Source organism: Rhinatrema bivittatum, chromosome 9, assembly GCF_901001135.1.
Source record: "Rhinatrema bivittatum chromosome 9, aRhiBiv1.1, whole genome shotgun sequence".
Lineage (NCBI taxonomy): Eukaryota > Metazoa > Chordata > Amphibia > Gymnophiona > Rhinatrematidae > Rhinatrema > Rhinatrema bivittatum.
Genome location: NC_042623.1, coordinates 193,032,152 through 193,048,990, shown reverse-complemented (window position 1 = coordinate 193,048,990; position 16,839 = coordinate 193,032,152). Strand labels below are relative to the sequence as shown.

Genomic DNA, 16,839 nt, shown 5'->3' with positions numbered 1-16,839 from the left:
GCTCTCTTTCTTGCGGCAGACGTGTGCTCCGTATTGTGGGAACACTCGGTAGTCCTTTATTTTGAGATCTTAGTGTTCGCTGCGGTGTGTATGGTTGTAATGACCTGCCTATCATACCGGTGTTTTTCGAGTGAAGGAGTTTGACATTAATACTTTAAAAAACTGAATTAGGGCAATTGAGATGGTCTTGAGAAATTGTTCATGAGACCAGACTTGGTCAGCTCTTTCTTTTGGCAGTGTTGATTCTGATATAGAGCCCTTTATATCCGAAAGGGCTAGGGCCATGGTTGCTCCAGAAAAAGGATATTTATGGATAAAGTAAGTTCCCCACCTTGTTTAGAATAATCGACATTTTTCTGGGTGGGTAATAGACAATTTTTCTGATAATGCAATGCAGGCCAAAGTTAATGATTTTTTTTGTCATAATGAGGGTTTTGGGATAAAGGAGCTTCAGAAAGAAGGTGCTGAAGTGTGTGTGTGTGTGTATATACACATACTTATATACTTGAATCTCATAAATAAAATGTGATCTCTGTTTCAACAGAATAGTTGCTACGCTGTATTGTTTGATAAGCGCAGGCACTAATTTTGTACGCTGTACTCTTCTTCTTTTGCAGCAAAAGAACATCTTTGGGAATAACCAGTTTCTTGTCCATGATTTTGCTGTCATGTTTGTCATTTTCTTAACAAGTAAGTTTCTTGGTATGGTCACTTTGCAGACAATTTTGCCACAAAAAAAAAGTTTAGCTTTTAGGAACGTTGGGTCTCAATTCATCCAATCTGAAGCAGAAAGGAGGCTGTAATGAGAATTATAAAACATTATCCTGGGCTGGAAAATCCCCACAGCGAATAGGCTGTTAATGAGGTGTTTGGGGGGAAGAGTCAGCTCCCAACTGCAGAATGCGTTATCAGCCTTGGAGAAGCATGAAGCCTCATTCATTCATTTTGGACATGCAAAGTCACTGCCTTGATATCAGCAGCATATGAGAATGGGTGGAAGGAAGCCCTGCAGGCCCGCCCCTCAAATGATATTGCAAACTAAAGGCAAGAAAGCCAAAACACGTGGCCAGTAACCGTGCCACCTTATTCAAATGTTTACCTACGAGCTCACAGAGTCAGGGGAAAACAGAACCTGGAGGGTAACGTTTAGCAGCCCAGATTGCCAACGCAGACCTATGTGCATAGGTCTGTTTCGAAAATCCGTGGCTTGGCCAGGTACTTGCATGCCCAGATGGGCGGAAAGTTACACCTGCTCCTGAGCAGCGGTGACCGTCTGTCTGCAAATATTTATTTATCTGCTTCCAATCTTCTGTTCCGTTACTTCCATATTTGCATGCCTATTTTTTGAAAATCAAAAGCGTGCATGTAAACGCTTTCCCCGCCCTGACCCCGCTCCCCCTGGACGCCTCTTCCCAGTGCACGAAATGGGATTTCGAATGTACTTTTCCATGCACAACCCCCTAACTGATTTTCAAAGCTCCACTGAAGCGCATGGAAGTTGCTTTGCAAATCAAACCCATAATAGACAGCAGCAGGACACGCTGACAATATAGTGAAGAAACTTGTATCCTATTTTATTACATGATTAGTTGTTGTTATAAAATCCCTGTACTCCGCTTTCATCATAATTGTGTAAAGGTGGATTGTTATAAATATCCATATAAAATAAGAGGTGAATTTTCGAAAGCTGTGAGTGCAAGCCCTGTTTAGTGGATGGGCTCCATAAAAACATTTATTTCTGGGGCTCCTTCTTCTGACATTTTCCCAGTTCTCAAGGTCCCAAGGAGTGGGTTCTTTCTATCGGGGGGAAGGATAACCTACTAGGCCCAGGCAGTTGTGCAGTTGTCTTTGCTCTGTGTGTGTGTGCGCTGTCTCTCTCTCTCTCTCTCTTTCATACATCTGTGACGGTGCTGCAGGAATCAGGCAGGACACAGTGCTGGGTGTTCAAAATAAAAGTTTACTTTGATTTCTACAAAATAAATATAACCCTTTGTCATGGACTTTGTTCTGTTTCCAAGGGCACGCAAAAGTATTTGTTTCTGGGGCTGTCCTCACAGGCAAATCTCTCCCCTCTAGTTGTGCCCAAGGTGTGGGTGCTTTGGGGTAGATTTTAAAAAAGCGCGCCTTCGCGTACTTTTGTTGGCGCATCAGGCGCAAACAAAAGTACGCTGGATTTTAGTAGATACGCGCGTAGCCGCTAAAATCCTGGATCGGCGCGCGCAAGGCTGCCGATTTCGTGTAGCCGGCGCGCTCCGAGCCGCGCAGCCTGCCGCCGTTCCCTCCAAGCCCGCTCCGAAATCGGAGCGGCCTCGGAGGGAACTCGCTTTCGCCCTCCCCTCACCTTCCCCTCCCTTCCTCTATCTAACCCACCCCCCCGGCCCTATCTAGACCCCCCCCCCTACCTTTGTCGGGGGATTACGCCTCCCGGAGGGAGAAGTAAATCCCCGCACGCCAGCGGGCCGCTAGCGCGCCGAGACGCGACCTGGGGGCGGTTCCGGAGGGCGCGGCCACGCCCCGGACCGCCCCGGGCTGAAGCCACGCCCCCGGGCCCGCCCCCAAAACGCCACGCCGATCCGACACGCCCCCCCTCGAAAAACCCCGGGACTTATGCGAGTCCCGGGGCTCTGCGCGCGCCGGTAGGCCTATGGAACATAGGCGCACCGGCGCGCAAGGCCCTGCTCACGTAAATCTGGGCGGATTTACACGAGCAGGGCTCTTAAAATCCGCCCCTTTCTGTGGGGGGTGGGGTGAAGGCAGAGCTTCTCGGCCCAGGTAGTGAGAGGATTTTCCTTACAGTGTGTGTATTCCTGTCACACTCTCTTCCCTTCTGCGATGCCATTTCTTCAAATTATAGTCCAATCAAGTTGTGTGCGCTGTTCTGTTTACAATCTGTGCTTTTGCTGGGGAAGTTACACTTGGAACTTTCTATTTCCTTCCTCTGTGAAGTTGTACCTTGCTTCAGACTCCGGGATTTCACCTTGTCACCCCTGTACTGAGTATATAAAGTGTCCCAGCCTTGCAAGCAACGCCCATATGTGAAGTGATTCCCAGATCATGGTAACGTCCTTACCTTAGGCCCAAATGGCCAAATCTTTCTTCTCCTCAACCTGTGTCCCGTGGCCCGAAAGTGGAGATCCAGTCAGGGGTCTCTCAGATCTCTTCCTTCTTCTCTCCCAACCTCCTGATGTGATCTTCCGGAGGGGGGAAACCAGGCTCTGGAAGCCCTGGGCCTGCCCAGTGAGGAGGGCAGTGGCAAAAACTTCCTCTTACTCAAACAGGGGAAAACAGTTTCTAAAGTCAAAAAATCTCCCCTGGCGTGAATGCTGTCACTAGAGCTCCTCCCTTTACCTCCACCATTGTTCACAAGCCTTCAGCTCCAGGGCATTCAAATTAGGCGACAGACCTTCGCCAAGACTTCCCCTGGGTTTCACACCAGTAAAAAAAACAAACTTTAAAACACCAAAATCCTCACAAAAGTCTCTCCGTCCAACTTGAGTCAGCCTTCTCAAGCAGGGAGCAAACTAATATGGAGTCTCCATTTAAGGAAAAAAAAAAGGTTAGCAAAATAACTCCTCTCCCTTCAAAAGCTATATGAACTGAGTCTCAGCCTATTTCCTAGGCAAGGCCTAGGCTTAGGCCTGACCAGCAACTTTTTTTTTTTTTTTAATGGGTTTTCGAAAGCAAACAGGAATCCGTCAAAATCTTTTCAGAATTTAACTCATTCTGTTTTGAAAACGATCCGAAATGAAATAGAAAATGTCGTCTTGTTTCCTATTTCTTTCCTCCTGAATGTCCATCCCTATTATCTGTCACTTTTTGCATGGAGGAGGTCCAACATGAGAAATGTGAATTGACCCTTACTCTTTTGGGCTCGTTACAGAGGCCTAAGCTTACATCAGCATGGAGACTGAATTTTCACTAAACGTGGCCTGCCCAAAGCAGGGTTATGGCACATTGGCAAGGTAGTGGGGGGAACCGCAACTGCAACTACTATATTTGTTCTGTGTGGAAAAAAAAAGCACAGGGATGGTAACTTAAGTGAGCGTGCGGGCACACCTATACGCGTGTGCATTGGTGCGCACCCAGATAAGCTACCGTTTTATAATATGTGTGCATGTAAACTCTGGTTTGAGCTGTGTAAGTGGGGGGGGGGGGATTTTTATAACTGGCGCACGTCAATGCCATGAACAGTTTCACCAGTTCATCCATCAGTTTTGCCCCAGTCCTCCAAACCCCTCCCGGTCCATTAGCCTGTGTCTCCCCCAGATCCCTCAAACCCCTGAGATATGCCTACAGACAGTTTTATTTGGACTTACACCTCCTCGTTAGCAGAAGTGAAGTTACAAAGCACTAGACCTGGGCATGTGCCCAGGTGCATAGGTACTTACGCGCGCATCTCTTGGCTCTGCCCCGGAATGCCCACACCCTGCCCACATCACGCCCACACTGTGCCCTTTTTTTTTTTTTAATCCGAAGTGAGATATTTGTTTATTAGCATTTGCGTGCGTCTGTGGGTGCCTTTTAAAATAGGGCGGACATGTTCATGTGCCGCGTACGCGTGCACCTGCTAACTTTGGCGGGCGCACGCCTTTTAAAATTCACCTTAAAATCAGTAGAAAAAAATATCAAATTTGTAACCTTAAAATATAAAATCATGCTGTAAGTACATATATACAGTAGTAACATAATCTGCTTGTTCCAACTACAGGGCCCAAATGATTGCAAGATGTTCCTCTAATCTGCGATGCTCATTTGTGGCAAAAAATTTAGGAAAACAAAGTCAGAGAGGTTTATGCTTTAACAATATTTTTGCAATTCTGTAACCTTGCCCCAATTCCAAACAGAGGTGGGCAAGGAACGCCTCTATACTGAGGCATCGCCATGAGGCCTTCATACAGGGGATTCACTGGCAAACAGATGCCCCTTTGGAAGTCTAAAATCAAATAATTTTCTAACCATAGAACAAAACGGAATGCGACCCAGTGATCTGGCTGCCATGATCCCTCCCAGTACTAAGGGCCACTGACCTGTATTCTTTTCAAGCTATTTTCAGATTTGGAATCCACTCAGTATGATGCATTATGAATTCCTAAACCGTTAGTTAATTATTAACTGTTACTAATAATGTCTTTTCCTATTTGCGTACGTATGAGATGAAATAATTTCACTTACAAATTATATTTTTCTAGTGAGTTCCACCCATGCATATCCAAAGCTGGCCCCGTATAGACCTCCGGGACAGTTGATCTCCCCCCCTATGCTGCTGTCTGTGATCTTCAATATTTGCTTCAGTGTTGCCATGGAAACCTACGCCTTCCTCATTGTCCAGCAGCAGCCCTGGTATAGTGCCACAAACCTGTCCAGGTAAAATCACCTGCCATTACCTACAACTCTAGTAGTACACACACAGTCGCAGAAGCGTGCAACACATGCTATGGACTGAAGGCCACCAGGCCAAGTCTGCCAGGTCTAATGTGGTTTCAGGGCCCCAGCCTCTCACATCCCTCTCCTCTGACCCTTCTTCCCATTAGGACTGGGGGGGAGGGGTTGGTTGGTAAGGAAGTGGGGAAGGGAGTGGACATAGGGGGCAAATGTATCCCTGGGTCCAAGTGCACATTAGAATCATGCAGCAAGAGTTTGCCTCCTAGTTGTTTTCGGAAGGACAGGGGACTGAGGGAAAGGTTGGGCCAGAATGATGGTCCTCCCACCTGAGCTGGCGTTTTTGTTTTTTGTATTGTTCCCTGTTCAGTTTTTGTGGTTTGGTCTTCTTTGTCGCAGCCAGGGGAGAACAGTGTATCCGAGCTTTAGATTTTTGTGGAGAAGTTGGAACTGTCTGTTCCTTGATGAGGCAGTATTCAGGGTGATTGCATATATAGGCACTCCGGGTGTGACCATGAAGGGTGTCCAGTACATAGTAGTTTAGGTGTCTACAGGTCGGTTGACCTGGGGATAGGCTATCTTGCTGGGGCATGGCAGATAGACTGCCAGAACAGACGTTGGTGGGAGTGCAGCAATGGGGATGTTGATGTAGTTGTCGTTGCTTGAGTACTATAATATGTTGATAGATCTGAAGCCTTTCGCCTCCAGAGTTTGCCTGCATTCTGTCATTTTGTTTGCCATAGTGTGTTGGTATTGTATGAGAGGATGGATATGGAGTCAGATGGGTGGTTTTTGGCTACCCATGATATGGACCTGTAAGCATTATTCAAAGATATTGTATTATTCCTCAGATAATTGTAGCTGACATCTGACAAAGGGGGCTGAATGGTCTTGAAAGTTCGTCTTTGGATCGTTCTCATGCTGGCCCAATAAAAGATATCTCACAGCACGTGAGAAGTCTGGTTTTCTAAAAAACCAACGTGGCCAATAGAACTCTGTTATGCGTTGAATGGTGGACGGCACATTCCCTGTACTGTTCTCATTCCACAATTACACTAGGAAATTATTTCCATTGCCCATTTTGACCTCATCACTTTATCATTCTCTGTAATGAGGCTTACTGAGGTCAGTAAATGGCATCTCCCACAGTATAATAAAATTTAGGGCCTGATTTACATAGACTTTTCTCCCTTTCTGTGTCCATGGAAAAAGACCTTCATGAATCAGGCCCTTTGCCTGATATTTGTGCATAGCGACGCCCATGCGTGCACATCATTAAAACGAGATTTATCGCCTAGAGCAGTCATGCATTGAGAAGTCTTTGGTTTCAGTCTCACTGTCTTGCTCTTTGGGAAGATTGCTGGGTTCTAACTTTGTGTCTGTATGTGTGTTTTCGTTTTGTTTTTTTGTTTTTTTCTGCAGTGGATGCCCTTATAAAAATTCAAGCATTAGCAGCAATGTTACTTCACAGTCACATTCATACGATGGTCCACGCATAGATCACAGAAGCTATGAAAACACCACGTTGTGGCTAATAACCGCAAACCACTTTGTAATAATAGCATTTGTGTTCTCCAAGGGGAAGCCGTTCAGGCAGCCAGTGTACAAAAACTGTGAGTACGAGTCTCTTGTTTGATGGATAATGAACACAAAATGCTCCCGCACTACTTTTGCCTGTTCTTTAAGAATCAGGAGAATAAAAAAAAATATTAATAAGTAAATAGTCATGCTTTGAGGAATGAATTACTATTTAATTGTTGTAATTGACTATGATTACTGATGCAAGATAAACTATAATTAGGACAGCAAGAGCTAAGTGAACCTGCTCACCTGTGCTTTGCATCATGCGAGCTGCAGATTTGGCAGCAGATATGAAGATCACGTGATCAAACAAAACCAAATTTAAAGGATTACATTAAACAGTTTGTGCTCGTGATTACATATTTCATAATTTATGAGTTAAGCATGATGCTGGCAATGTATCAATGGAGAGCCAACGATTTCTGTACTCAGTACCATATTCTGTACCAAATGCTATGCTTCTGAACATTTTAAAGACCTGGTGAGAGAGCTCAAGTAGGCCAGGGCTTCTCAAACGAGTCCTCGGGTCTCCAATGTATGCAAATGTATCTCATGCCTATTGATTGTAGATATATGAACATCCAATTGGCTTGGGGGTTCTGGAGGAGAAGCCCCGGAGTGCACAATAAGCAGGGCCCCTGGTCTCCCACAATTCCGTGGCCATGGTAAGGGGGCCACAAAAACTGGACCCACACCACAGAATTGTCGGGTCGCCTGCAGAATCGTGGGAACTAGGAGCCAAGTTGGGCAGGCGTACCCCTCTCTCTCTCTCTCCCTTCCCTCATTTCTTCTCACTGCCACGGATAGTCTCCCAAGCCAATCTGGTCTGCAGGAGGGGGAGCAGCGCCGCATCAAGGCACCTCTCCTTCCTCTGTTGCTGGGGCCTGACCTGCGCTTTGAGCCGTGAGACACTACAGTAGCCCAAACCGTGAGTCTGAGCTCAATGGCAGAGGAGAAGGAAGCGGCCCGATGCCCCACCGCCACCCTCCTCTTCCTCCTGCAGAGTGGGGTGGCATGGGAGCCGGGGCCAGGGGGGCGATACAGGGGAGGTAGGAAAAGGAGACAAACGAAAAGGAAACGAGAGGATCAGAGGGCATACTGGCGGAGCGAGAGGGTCTAGGAAGGTGGGTTTACTTGGGGATATATGAGAGAGGGGATCAGAGGGGAGACTGGTGGTGAGAAGTTGGGAAGGTGAGGAGAAACTGGGAGGGTAAACAGGGACTGGAGGCAAGAAAAGCAATTGAGTAGTGTGTGAGGGAATTGGTGGGAGGCGTGAAAGATGGCAATCAGGATGTGGGGGGCAAGGGGGTAGAAAGAACATCACGGATAAGGGAGGAGTTAATGGAAGTAGGAAAGGACCAGAGCCAGGGCAGGGACACCTCCTATACATCTGTGCTTTCCTTTCCCCAGTCCTTGAGTCCCTCCCTATCCCTCCCTTCTCCATCCTCCCTCTTCTCCCTTTTCCCCCCTCACCCCCCTCAATCCCAGACTCTCTCTCCTCCCTCTTCCCAAATCTCCTGCTCTTTTTCTCTTCCCCTCTCACCATCTCTGATCTTCTGTCCCTCTTTCTCAGCCTCCCCCCCCCCCCAGGCCCAGACCCCCTTCCTTCCCTTCATTCCCAGCAGCAATCACGGAGATGCCCAAAGGGCCAAGTAAACCGGACACAGAAAATGTCAGAGAACGTCTGTATTTCTATAGAGCAATCCCATTCTTTAATATGCGAACGTCTGCGGAATTTTGAAACGTTTGCCACGGAATTTTCTAACTTTTGTCGCAGGATCCTGAAAGAATCTGCCGCTAGGAACCGGGGGGGGCACTGACGATGAGATCTTTCACTTATAGAGTTGGTCAGCTGCAAATGTTAATTTTGGTTCATGGCGTTCTTCTTTTTTTTCCTTTCAGATATATTTGTTTTTGCTTTGCTCGTAGAAGTTGCTTTCACCTTGTTCTTAATATTTGCCGACATCGACGGTTTATATGTTGTACTGGAAGTGAGTATTGCAGGAACAACGTTAAAGGCGGGTTCATATTGACATCTGAAATTGTGTGTGTGTGTGTGTTTATTCATTTATTTTATTTTAAATTTTTATATACCGCCTTCTTGGGCCAATGGGCAATCGAAAGGGATGAGAGAGAGAGATGGTTTATGATGATTTTCCTATCCTTGAGAAAAGCAGATAATCTCCTTGCGTTCAAGTTGAGCATCTAAACTGCCCAAGGCAGAGACTTTCCAGCACAGTTCAGATATACGAGTGCTATGTGCACCATGAGCACTATATAACCATCAGCAGTAAAATATTCCCATTTGAAAACTTGTTAAGGATTGTGGACAGTTACATTCGTTTCAGAATTCGGTCTGGTGGTTAGAATAATGGGCTGCAGAGCTGACCAGGGTTTAAATCCCACTTCTCCTATTGCTGTGGTACATGGACCACAAACCGGAAGACCTTTGGGGCCTGTAATTTATCATGAAGTGCCCTAGATCAGGGTGTCGTATGAATGATGAGCTAATTATTCCTTATTTGTCCTGTATGCTTTTATTTGATCTTCTTTTCTATCTTCAAATGAAACTAATCTATAAAATAAAAACTGAACTGAATTGTCTCGTTCCTTATCCCCACAGCTTGTCTGCACCCCTGTCCTCTGGCGGGTTCACATGCTCATTATGCTGGTCGTGTGTTTCATTGTATTGTTCTTTGTAGAGGTAAGAGCTTTTACAGATATTATTGAATACCGTGCACATAGGGCCTAGTTTAGTAAGCTGTTTTGCCACAGACCCAGAATGGGAGAAAAGCCTTAAGAGTGAATTTTAAAAGAGTTGCTTGCGTTATAAGGACCACATATGCCAGCATTTGGGCCAAGCCTAAGCAACTCGTATATTTTAAAACCAGAAAATTACTTGTGTATATGTGTGTGTGCGCAAGCCACAGAGCGTGCAAAAAAAAAAAAAGGGGGGCGGGTTAGGGGTGTTGCGGGACGGGACCAACAATTACGCGCATAGGTCCCGACTTTAGAACTGGCGACGTGGCGTGCGTCAGGCTGTTACCTGCGCATATTTACTTCTGCCCTTGTTCAGGTGTAAGGTGATGCAGGCTGAAGAACCAGAAGGGTCTTAATGACCAAGAGATTGACTGGGCAAACCAGTGGACTAAGTGGTCAAACTTGGTTATTTCTTTGATGCGCGCATGTTCTAAAATGTGTTCGCTTGCGGTTATAAAAAGCCAACAGACCTAAGGAAAGATACGGGAAGAACATTTCTTTGCATGACCGCTTAAAATTAGGAGCACACCCATGCACGCTAGGCGCATTTTATATAATGCATGCGCACATAAATTATTCAGTTTATGTATTTAATTTATTGATTACATTTGTAGCCTGCCTCTTCAAAAATATAGTTCGGGGCAGGTGACAACAAAAACATCCATAAAATTACAGGCAAATACACATCCCCACCTCTAAGAACCGCTGTAATGAACTCGCACACTTCTTCAAAAACAAAGTCTCCTCCCTCACCGCACATTTCTCCCCTAACCCCAATAATGTGAACCTACCCCCCCGTCAACTCATTCTCGGCTACCTTGTCTACCTTTGACGCATCCTCCTCCCTTGAAATAGAAAACATCCTAATAAAAATGAAACCATCCTCCCAACCCGCTGAAACCATCCTGTCTAAACTTTCCATTCCCAAAACTATTTCCAAATCCCTGTCACTCATACTGAACTGCTCACTAGAACAGGGCATGGTCCCCAATTCACTCAAACATGCGGTAGTTAAACCTATCCTTAAAAAACCTACTCTTGACCCCTCCACCCTCTCCAATTTCAGACCCATTTCCAACCTTCCCCTCCTCGCTAAAATTCTAGAAAAGCTTGTTAACTCTCACCTTTCTGATTACATTGAACAAAACAATATTCTACCCCCTACGCAACATGGCTTTCGAAAGCATCTGAGCACCAAGACCTTACTCCTTTCCCTTACTGACACCATTATCAAGGGCACTGACACAGGTACCTCTTACCTTCTTGCCATGTTAGACATCTCTGCAGCTTTCGATACTGTTAACCACACCATCTTCCTTAACATCCTCAACAGTATTGGTATCACTGGAATTGCACTCTCCTAGCTGAAATCCTACCTACAAAATCGCCAATTCACAGTTCTCCTAGATAACAACGAATCTGATGCTATTAAACTGGATCAGGGTGTTCCCCAGGGTTCCTCACTTTCCTCTACCTTATTTAACATCTACATGCTTCCTCTTTCTACCCTCCTCACTAATCTTGGCATCAAACACTTCATCTACGCAGATGATGTGCAAATCCTCTTCCCCTTCTCTGATTCTATTAACTCAGCTCTCCAAACTGGGAATCTTGCCTGACTGCCATCAACAAACTCCTTACTGGCATGCACCTTGCTCTCAACCCCCAAAAGATGGAACTCCTTATCATTTCTACTAAACTACCCCTTCCTTCTCCTCCCCTATCTTACTCTTCCACTACCTTCCACCCACACATCCGTAACCTTGGTGTTCTGCTTGATAATCAACTCTCCTTCAAACCCTACATCAAAGCTATCTTAAGTGACTGCTATTTTAAACTACAAACTATCAGAAAACTCAGACCCCTCCTGCACTTCTCTGACTTTCGCACGGTACTTCAATCTATCATCTTTTCCAAAATCGATTACTGTAATGCTCTCCTCCTCGGCCTCCCCTCCAGCCACACCAAACCATTACAACTCCTACAGAATGCTGCTGCACGTATCCTCACGAACACTAGAAAAAGAGATCACATCACTCCTACCCTTATTGAACTCCACTGGCTACCAATCCAATCATGTATTCTGTTCAAAACTCTATCCCTCATTCACAAAAGTATCACTAATGAAAACTTCAATTGGCTCTGCCGCCCCCCCCCCTCCTTCCTCGTTCCTCCACTAGATCTACATGTCCTGCCCTCCAAGGAACCCTCCACTCCCCTTCCATCAAACCCTACAAGCTAAAATATACAATGAATAGAGCTTTCTCCCTCGCTGCCCCCACTCTTTGGAACTCCCTCCCTCCAGATCTCCACACAGAAACATCCACCCCAAAATTCAAAAAGAAACTAAAAACATTGCTTTTTCAACAAGCCTACCTTCCCTCTACTCCCTCCACTTGATTTATGAAAACCACTTGTCCATATGACTGTTTGACTCTCTTGTAAATATTTTGAACATTAGTTCTCAATTATTATTATTAATTTGTTTACTTTGTCTCTTGTAATACCTGTTAACTTTTAATTTTTTAGTTTCTGTTCCATGTAAAGGCACCGCCTATTAGTTCTGAGTTAAATGTACACCGATACGATGTGCAAACGGTTGTCTGCATATAAAAAATGTTAAATAAATAAATAAAATAAATGATGATGATTTACAAGCAGCCTGGAAAAACATAGCTTGTTAGGTCTTTTGTAAACTTTTTGATTTCACCCCTCTTTCCTTAACCGGGTTGGGAGCGAATTCCACATTGCGGGAGCTGCTTACGAGAAACCTCACTTCGAAACGAACTGTGAATGCTTAAACCCAATGTTGGGGGCAAGACCAACAATTCTGCTCCCACTGGGGGGCGCAGCGCAAAATGCTCGGCTTTTTCTGAGTGAAGTAACTTACAGATGGTTATTAATAGTTTAAAATCGGACGATTTAAAATTCCATCGAACGTGGGCTCGATTCAAGCTCCTTACATTAGAATACAATCAGATAAATGTATTCTGTTTTAACCTTGGCAAACGCAATTCGTTTTCACAGGATGTCATCCTCGATAACAGAGCCCTTTGGATCGCACTGAAGAAATATTTCCGACTCCCACCCAGCAGTCAGTATAAAAAGCTGTTGAACGCCTTGGAAACGGACCCAGAGTGGCCTCCCCTGAACCGAACCATCTACGCAGACCACGTCGGCAATGGACTAGAAAGCAAGCTGCAGGTGTTCTCCAATCCAGCATTTGAGAAAAATGAGAAGTAGAGAGAGACTGATGGAAATCTGAGTGCCCTGCTCTGGTTCCCTAAAAGCATTTTGACGAATGCTCTGTTTGTATATACTGAAGAGTTCTGTACTTTATTTGTTAAAAAAATAACATTACAAGTTTAGGTTTGCATATCCTGTTTTTATATCAGGTGGTCTAACTGCTGGGTCGCCACTGCCGCCCTCCTGTTTGTGTTTACTTAGACTGCAAACATAACGGGCAACGGAAATCCTTCGTGATATGCTGGTGTTGACCTTTCCTTGTCTATCTGTCGACATCATACATGTCTGTCCTTTAGAAAGATATCCTGCTGCTGCTGCTGCTAATAATATGAGGAGACCCCGAGATGGCTATTGAGGTATTAGAACCTTCAGCGATTTTTCAGGGAAAAAAACGTGCCCACATGCAGTATTTTACGTGTCCGTTTTACTTTACTTAGCTAACTGGCAGAGAAGTATGACCAAACTACACTTTTATTAACCATCTTAAAACCAAAACTATAATATCTGTTTTCATTAGAAATGGGTCTGTCCACGTGATCTGTAATGTGCGGAACAAAATAGTTCCAGACTGGTTTAAATGGGAAAAGAAAAAAAAATGCTACTGGGCCAGAGCACAGCCAGCAGCTTAGGATGGTAACTTTCGAACAGACGCGTGGACGCTCATATATACGTGTGCGCATCGGCGTATGCCCAGATACGCGGCCGTTTTATAGCATCCATGCGCGCACAGGTGCGTACCTTATAAATTAGCCCTGGCATGTCTATGCGTGTGCACGCAGAGCCGCATAAAGTTGAGGTTTGAGCCGTGTAAGTGGGGGATTTTATAACAGGGGTGCATCCACGCCATGACCAGTTTCAGCAGCTGCTCGTCCACTAGTTTGCCTATAATATAGCTATGTCCTCTCAGCACCCCTGGTTTCATTAGCCTGTATTGCCTCTAGTATTCCCAGACCCCCTCAAACAGTTCAGAGATACCGGGAAACATTTTTATTTAGACTTACACCTCCTCATGAGCAGAAGGTAAAGTTGCGTGGCACTAGACCTGGGTGCAGGCCCTACCTGCTTCCATGCTCATCTCTTGGCTCCACCCTGGAATGCCCAGGCCCCGCCCACACCCCCGCCCACACCATGCCCCTTTTTGGTTTGACGTGAGATATTTACACATCGGGCTTGAGCGCGCACGTATGGGCACCTTTTAAAATCAGGTAGACGCAGGTGCTACATGCGCGTGCATCTCCTGATTCCAGCACCGCACACGCGCCTTTTAAAATTCACCCCTAAGAGTCTGGGAGCAAGCGCGATGCATAATCCAGTAAAATCAGCTGAAATAAGAAGCGAGCTTGTGACTTTGCACTGCAGCTCTTTCATGAAACCCGGTCCGGATTTTCCATCCTGTGGCTTCTGGCTTGTGGTTTGCAAGTACAGTGCCCTGTTGGGATCCCTACAGAGGTGTGGCCCTGTAGAAGGGCTATGCATTTAGAAAAAGACAGAGGAACTTACCATCTGTGCCACAGCAACCCCATGTGAGGCTGCTCTCATGGCGGTGGAGATTTAAGTGGCTTTCTGTTTGATTTTACCTTCGAGGTTGGAGAAGATTCTTTATTTTGGATCTTCAGTTGAAAGAAAGCTTCCCCACCTTTCCTTTCACTCTTTTATTTGGGGAATTTGCTTAATTCCCATCTGCATCACTCAGCTTGAGAAGGTGAGGACACTTGGGCGGTATCCAGTATCCAGTGGAGGGTGGTGGGTCAGAACCTCAGACGGGGGTCACAGTGCCTCAAGCAGCTGCACTCTTAGGGGCCAACATCCACATGAGTAGTGGAAGTCGGCATGGGGGGGAGGGCCTTTGAGCTAGCACATGCCCTCAAGCCCTGCTGTGAGTTTATGTGGTAACAGGAAGCCCTGCGCGAGGAGGGACTGTGGCTGGCTGCGGGGCACGTGAGCTTGCCCTAGCTTCTAGTCCCCCAAGCTGGCTTTCATTACTAAGGCTACTGCAGCTAGAAGATCACAGTCAGGCTAGGGACCAGCCATGAGGGGAGGGGGAGGGCTGATGGAGGTGGCCAGTGTTCCTCTCACCTCATCCACCGGTGAACCAACCCGAGAGAAAAACGTCATCCCTGTCATCAGCCTGCCCTCACTACCCACAAAGCTGTCATTCACCTTTGGTCCAAAGCCCAAAGGAGAATGGTGCTGCTGGCCCTGGACGGGGAGATGCTTGGTGGAGGAGCTGTTTGAAGGGTGGGATCAAATGGAGGAGGAGACTGAGGGTTGGATCAAGTGGAGAGAGATTGCCTATGTAGGGTGAGAGAGGGTGAATAACAGAAGATCGATTGTAGGATGTAAGAGAAGTTGCTGGGGTGAGAGGAGATCAACTGGGGAGCGAGAGAGAGAAGGGTTAGAGGGTAGGAGGTGAGGCTGGGAGGCGAAAGAGAGGGGTTGGGGATGAAAGTGAGGAGAGAAGGAATAACGGAGGCTCAGTTGGGGAATTATAAGAAGTGCCTGGGGTGATGGAAGACATGGAGTGCGAAAAGGGCTGGAAGAGGTGAGAGAGAGGGGCTGGGTGGTGTTAGGGGGGCTCAGCTAGAGAAGCAGAGGTTAGAAGAGGGGCTCCGCTGGAGGACAGCAGGGCCTCTGGAGAGGGTAGAGTATGCGAGAAAGGGGGATCAACAGGAGTGCAGAGGGGGAGAGTGGAGTGATTGTAGGAGCCACAGAATTACTTGGGTTCTATGCACAAGGAACTTTACATTGGCGGTATTGTCCATTTTACAAACTCTTGATAACCTCTACATTCCAGCTAGAAGAGCTGGAAGGCCCTACATTTTGCAAAGGAATATAGGGGACCCCAGTAACAGAAAAGGAGGGAGCAGACGGTTGCCGATTCAAGTATTTATTTCAGGATTGTGGATGTATCAAAGGAAATGTGTATTCTGTGTAAGATTGCTGTATTTGCACAAGGGGCGCCAGTAAAGACTTTATGCTGGAACACCAATCACGTGTGACGCTGGTTCCTTTAAATGCAGTTGGTGACGGACACACCTAACACTTTCAGCCTTGGAGGATATTCCCCCGCCCCCCTGAGACGAATCCACTGAACGGGGCTTGAAGAGAGTGGATTGTGACTGTGTGTCTAACTGACCCTGTGTAAATCAGTATTAGCCAAGGGTGGTTATGGAAAATGCCAGCAGCCTAATCTCAGCTAAAGCTGCTTCTCTGACAGAATTGGGAATTATTAGGAAGGGAATGGTGAATAAAACGGAAAATGTCATGATGCCTCTGTATCGCTCCATGGTGAGACCGCACCTTGAATACTGTGTACAATTCTGGTCACTGCATCTCAAAAAAGATATAATTGCGATGGAGAAGGTACAGAGAAGGGCTACCAAAATGATAAGGGGAATGGAACAGCTCCCCTATGAGGAAAGGCTGAAGAGGTTAGGACTTTTCAGCTTGGAGAAGAGACGGCTGAGGGGGGATATGATAGAGGTGTTTAAAATCATGAGAGGTCTAGAACAGGTAGATGTGAATCGGTTATTTACTCTTTCGGATAGTAGAAGGACTAGGGGGCACTCCATGAAGTTAGCATGTGGCACATTTAAAACTAATCAAAGTTCTTTTTCACTCAACACAAAATTAAACTCTGGAATTTGTTGCCAGAGGATATGTTTAGTATAGCTGGGTTTAAAAAAGGTTTGGATAAGGTTTTGGAGGAGAAGTTCATTACTCGCTATTAATTAAATTGACTTAGTGAATGGCCTCTGCTATTACTAGCAACGGTAACATGGAATAGACTTAGTTTTTGGGTACTTGCCCGGATCTTGTGGCCTGGTTTGGCCTCTGTTGGAGACAGGATGCTGGGCTTGATGGACCCTTGGT

At 46.1% G+C, this 16,839-nt stretch overlaps 1 protein-coding gene across 1 annotated transcript in view; it reads left to right on the top strand.

Annotated features, from left to right (window-relative positions):
• Positions 1-15,955, top strand: part of LOC115099326 (probable cation-transporting ATPase 13A4) — a 118,738-nt gene extending 102,783 nt beyond the window's left edge. Inside the window, exons 25-30 of the mRNA XM_029616910.1 lie at positions 618-690; positions 5,190-5,364; positions 6,802-6,992; positions 8,863-8,951; positions 9,584-9,664; positions 12,748-15,955. Of these exons, the coding sequence (XP_029472770.1) occupies positions 618-690; positions 5,190-5,364; positions 6,802-6,992; positions 8,863-8,951; positions 9,584-9,664; positions 12,748-12,963 (825 nt within the window). The 3' untranslated portion in view covers positions 12,964-15,955. The remainder of the gene's footprint in view (positions 1-617; positions 691-5,189; positions 5,365-6,801; positions 6,993-8,862; positions 8,952-9,583; positions 9,665-12,747) is intronic.
• Positions 15,956-16,839: the final 884 nt, after the last annotated feature.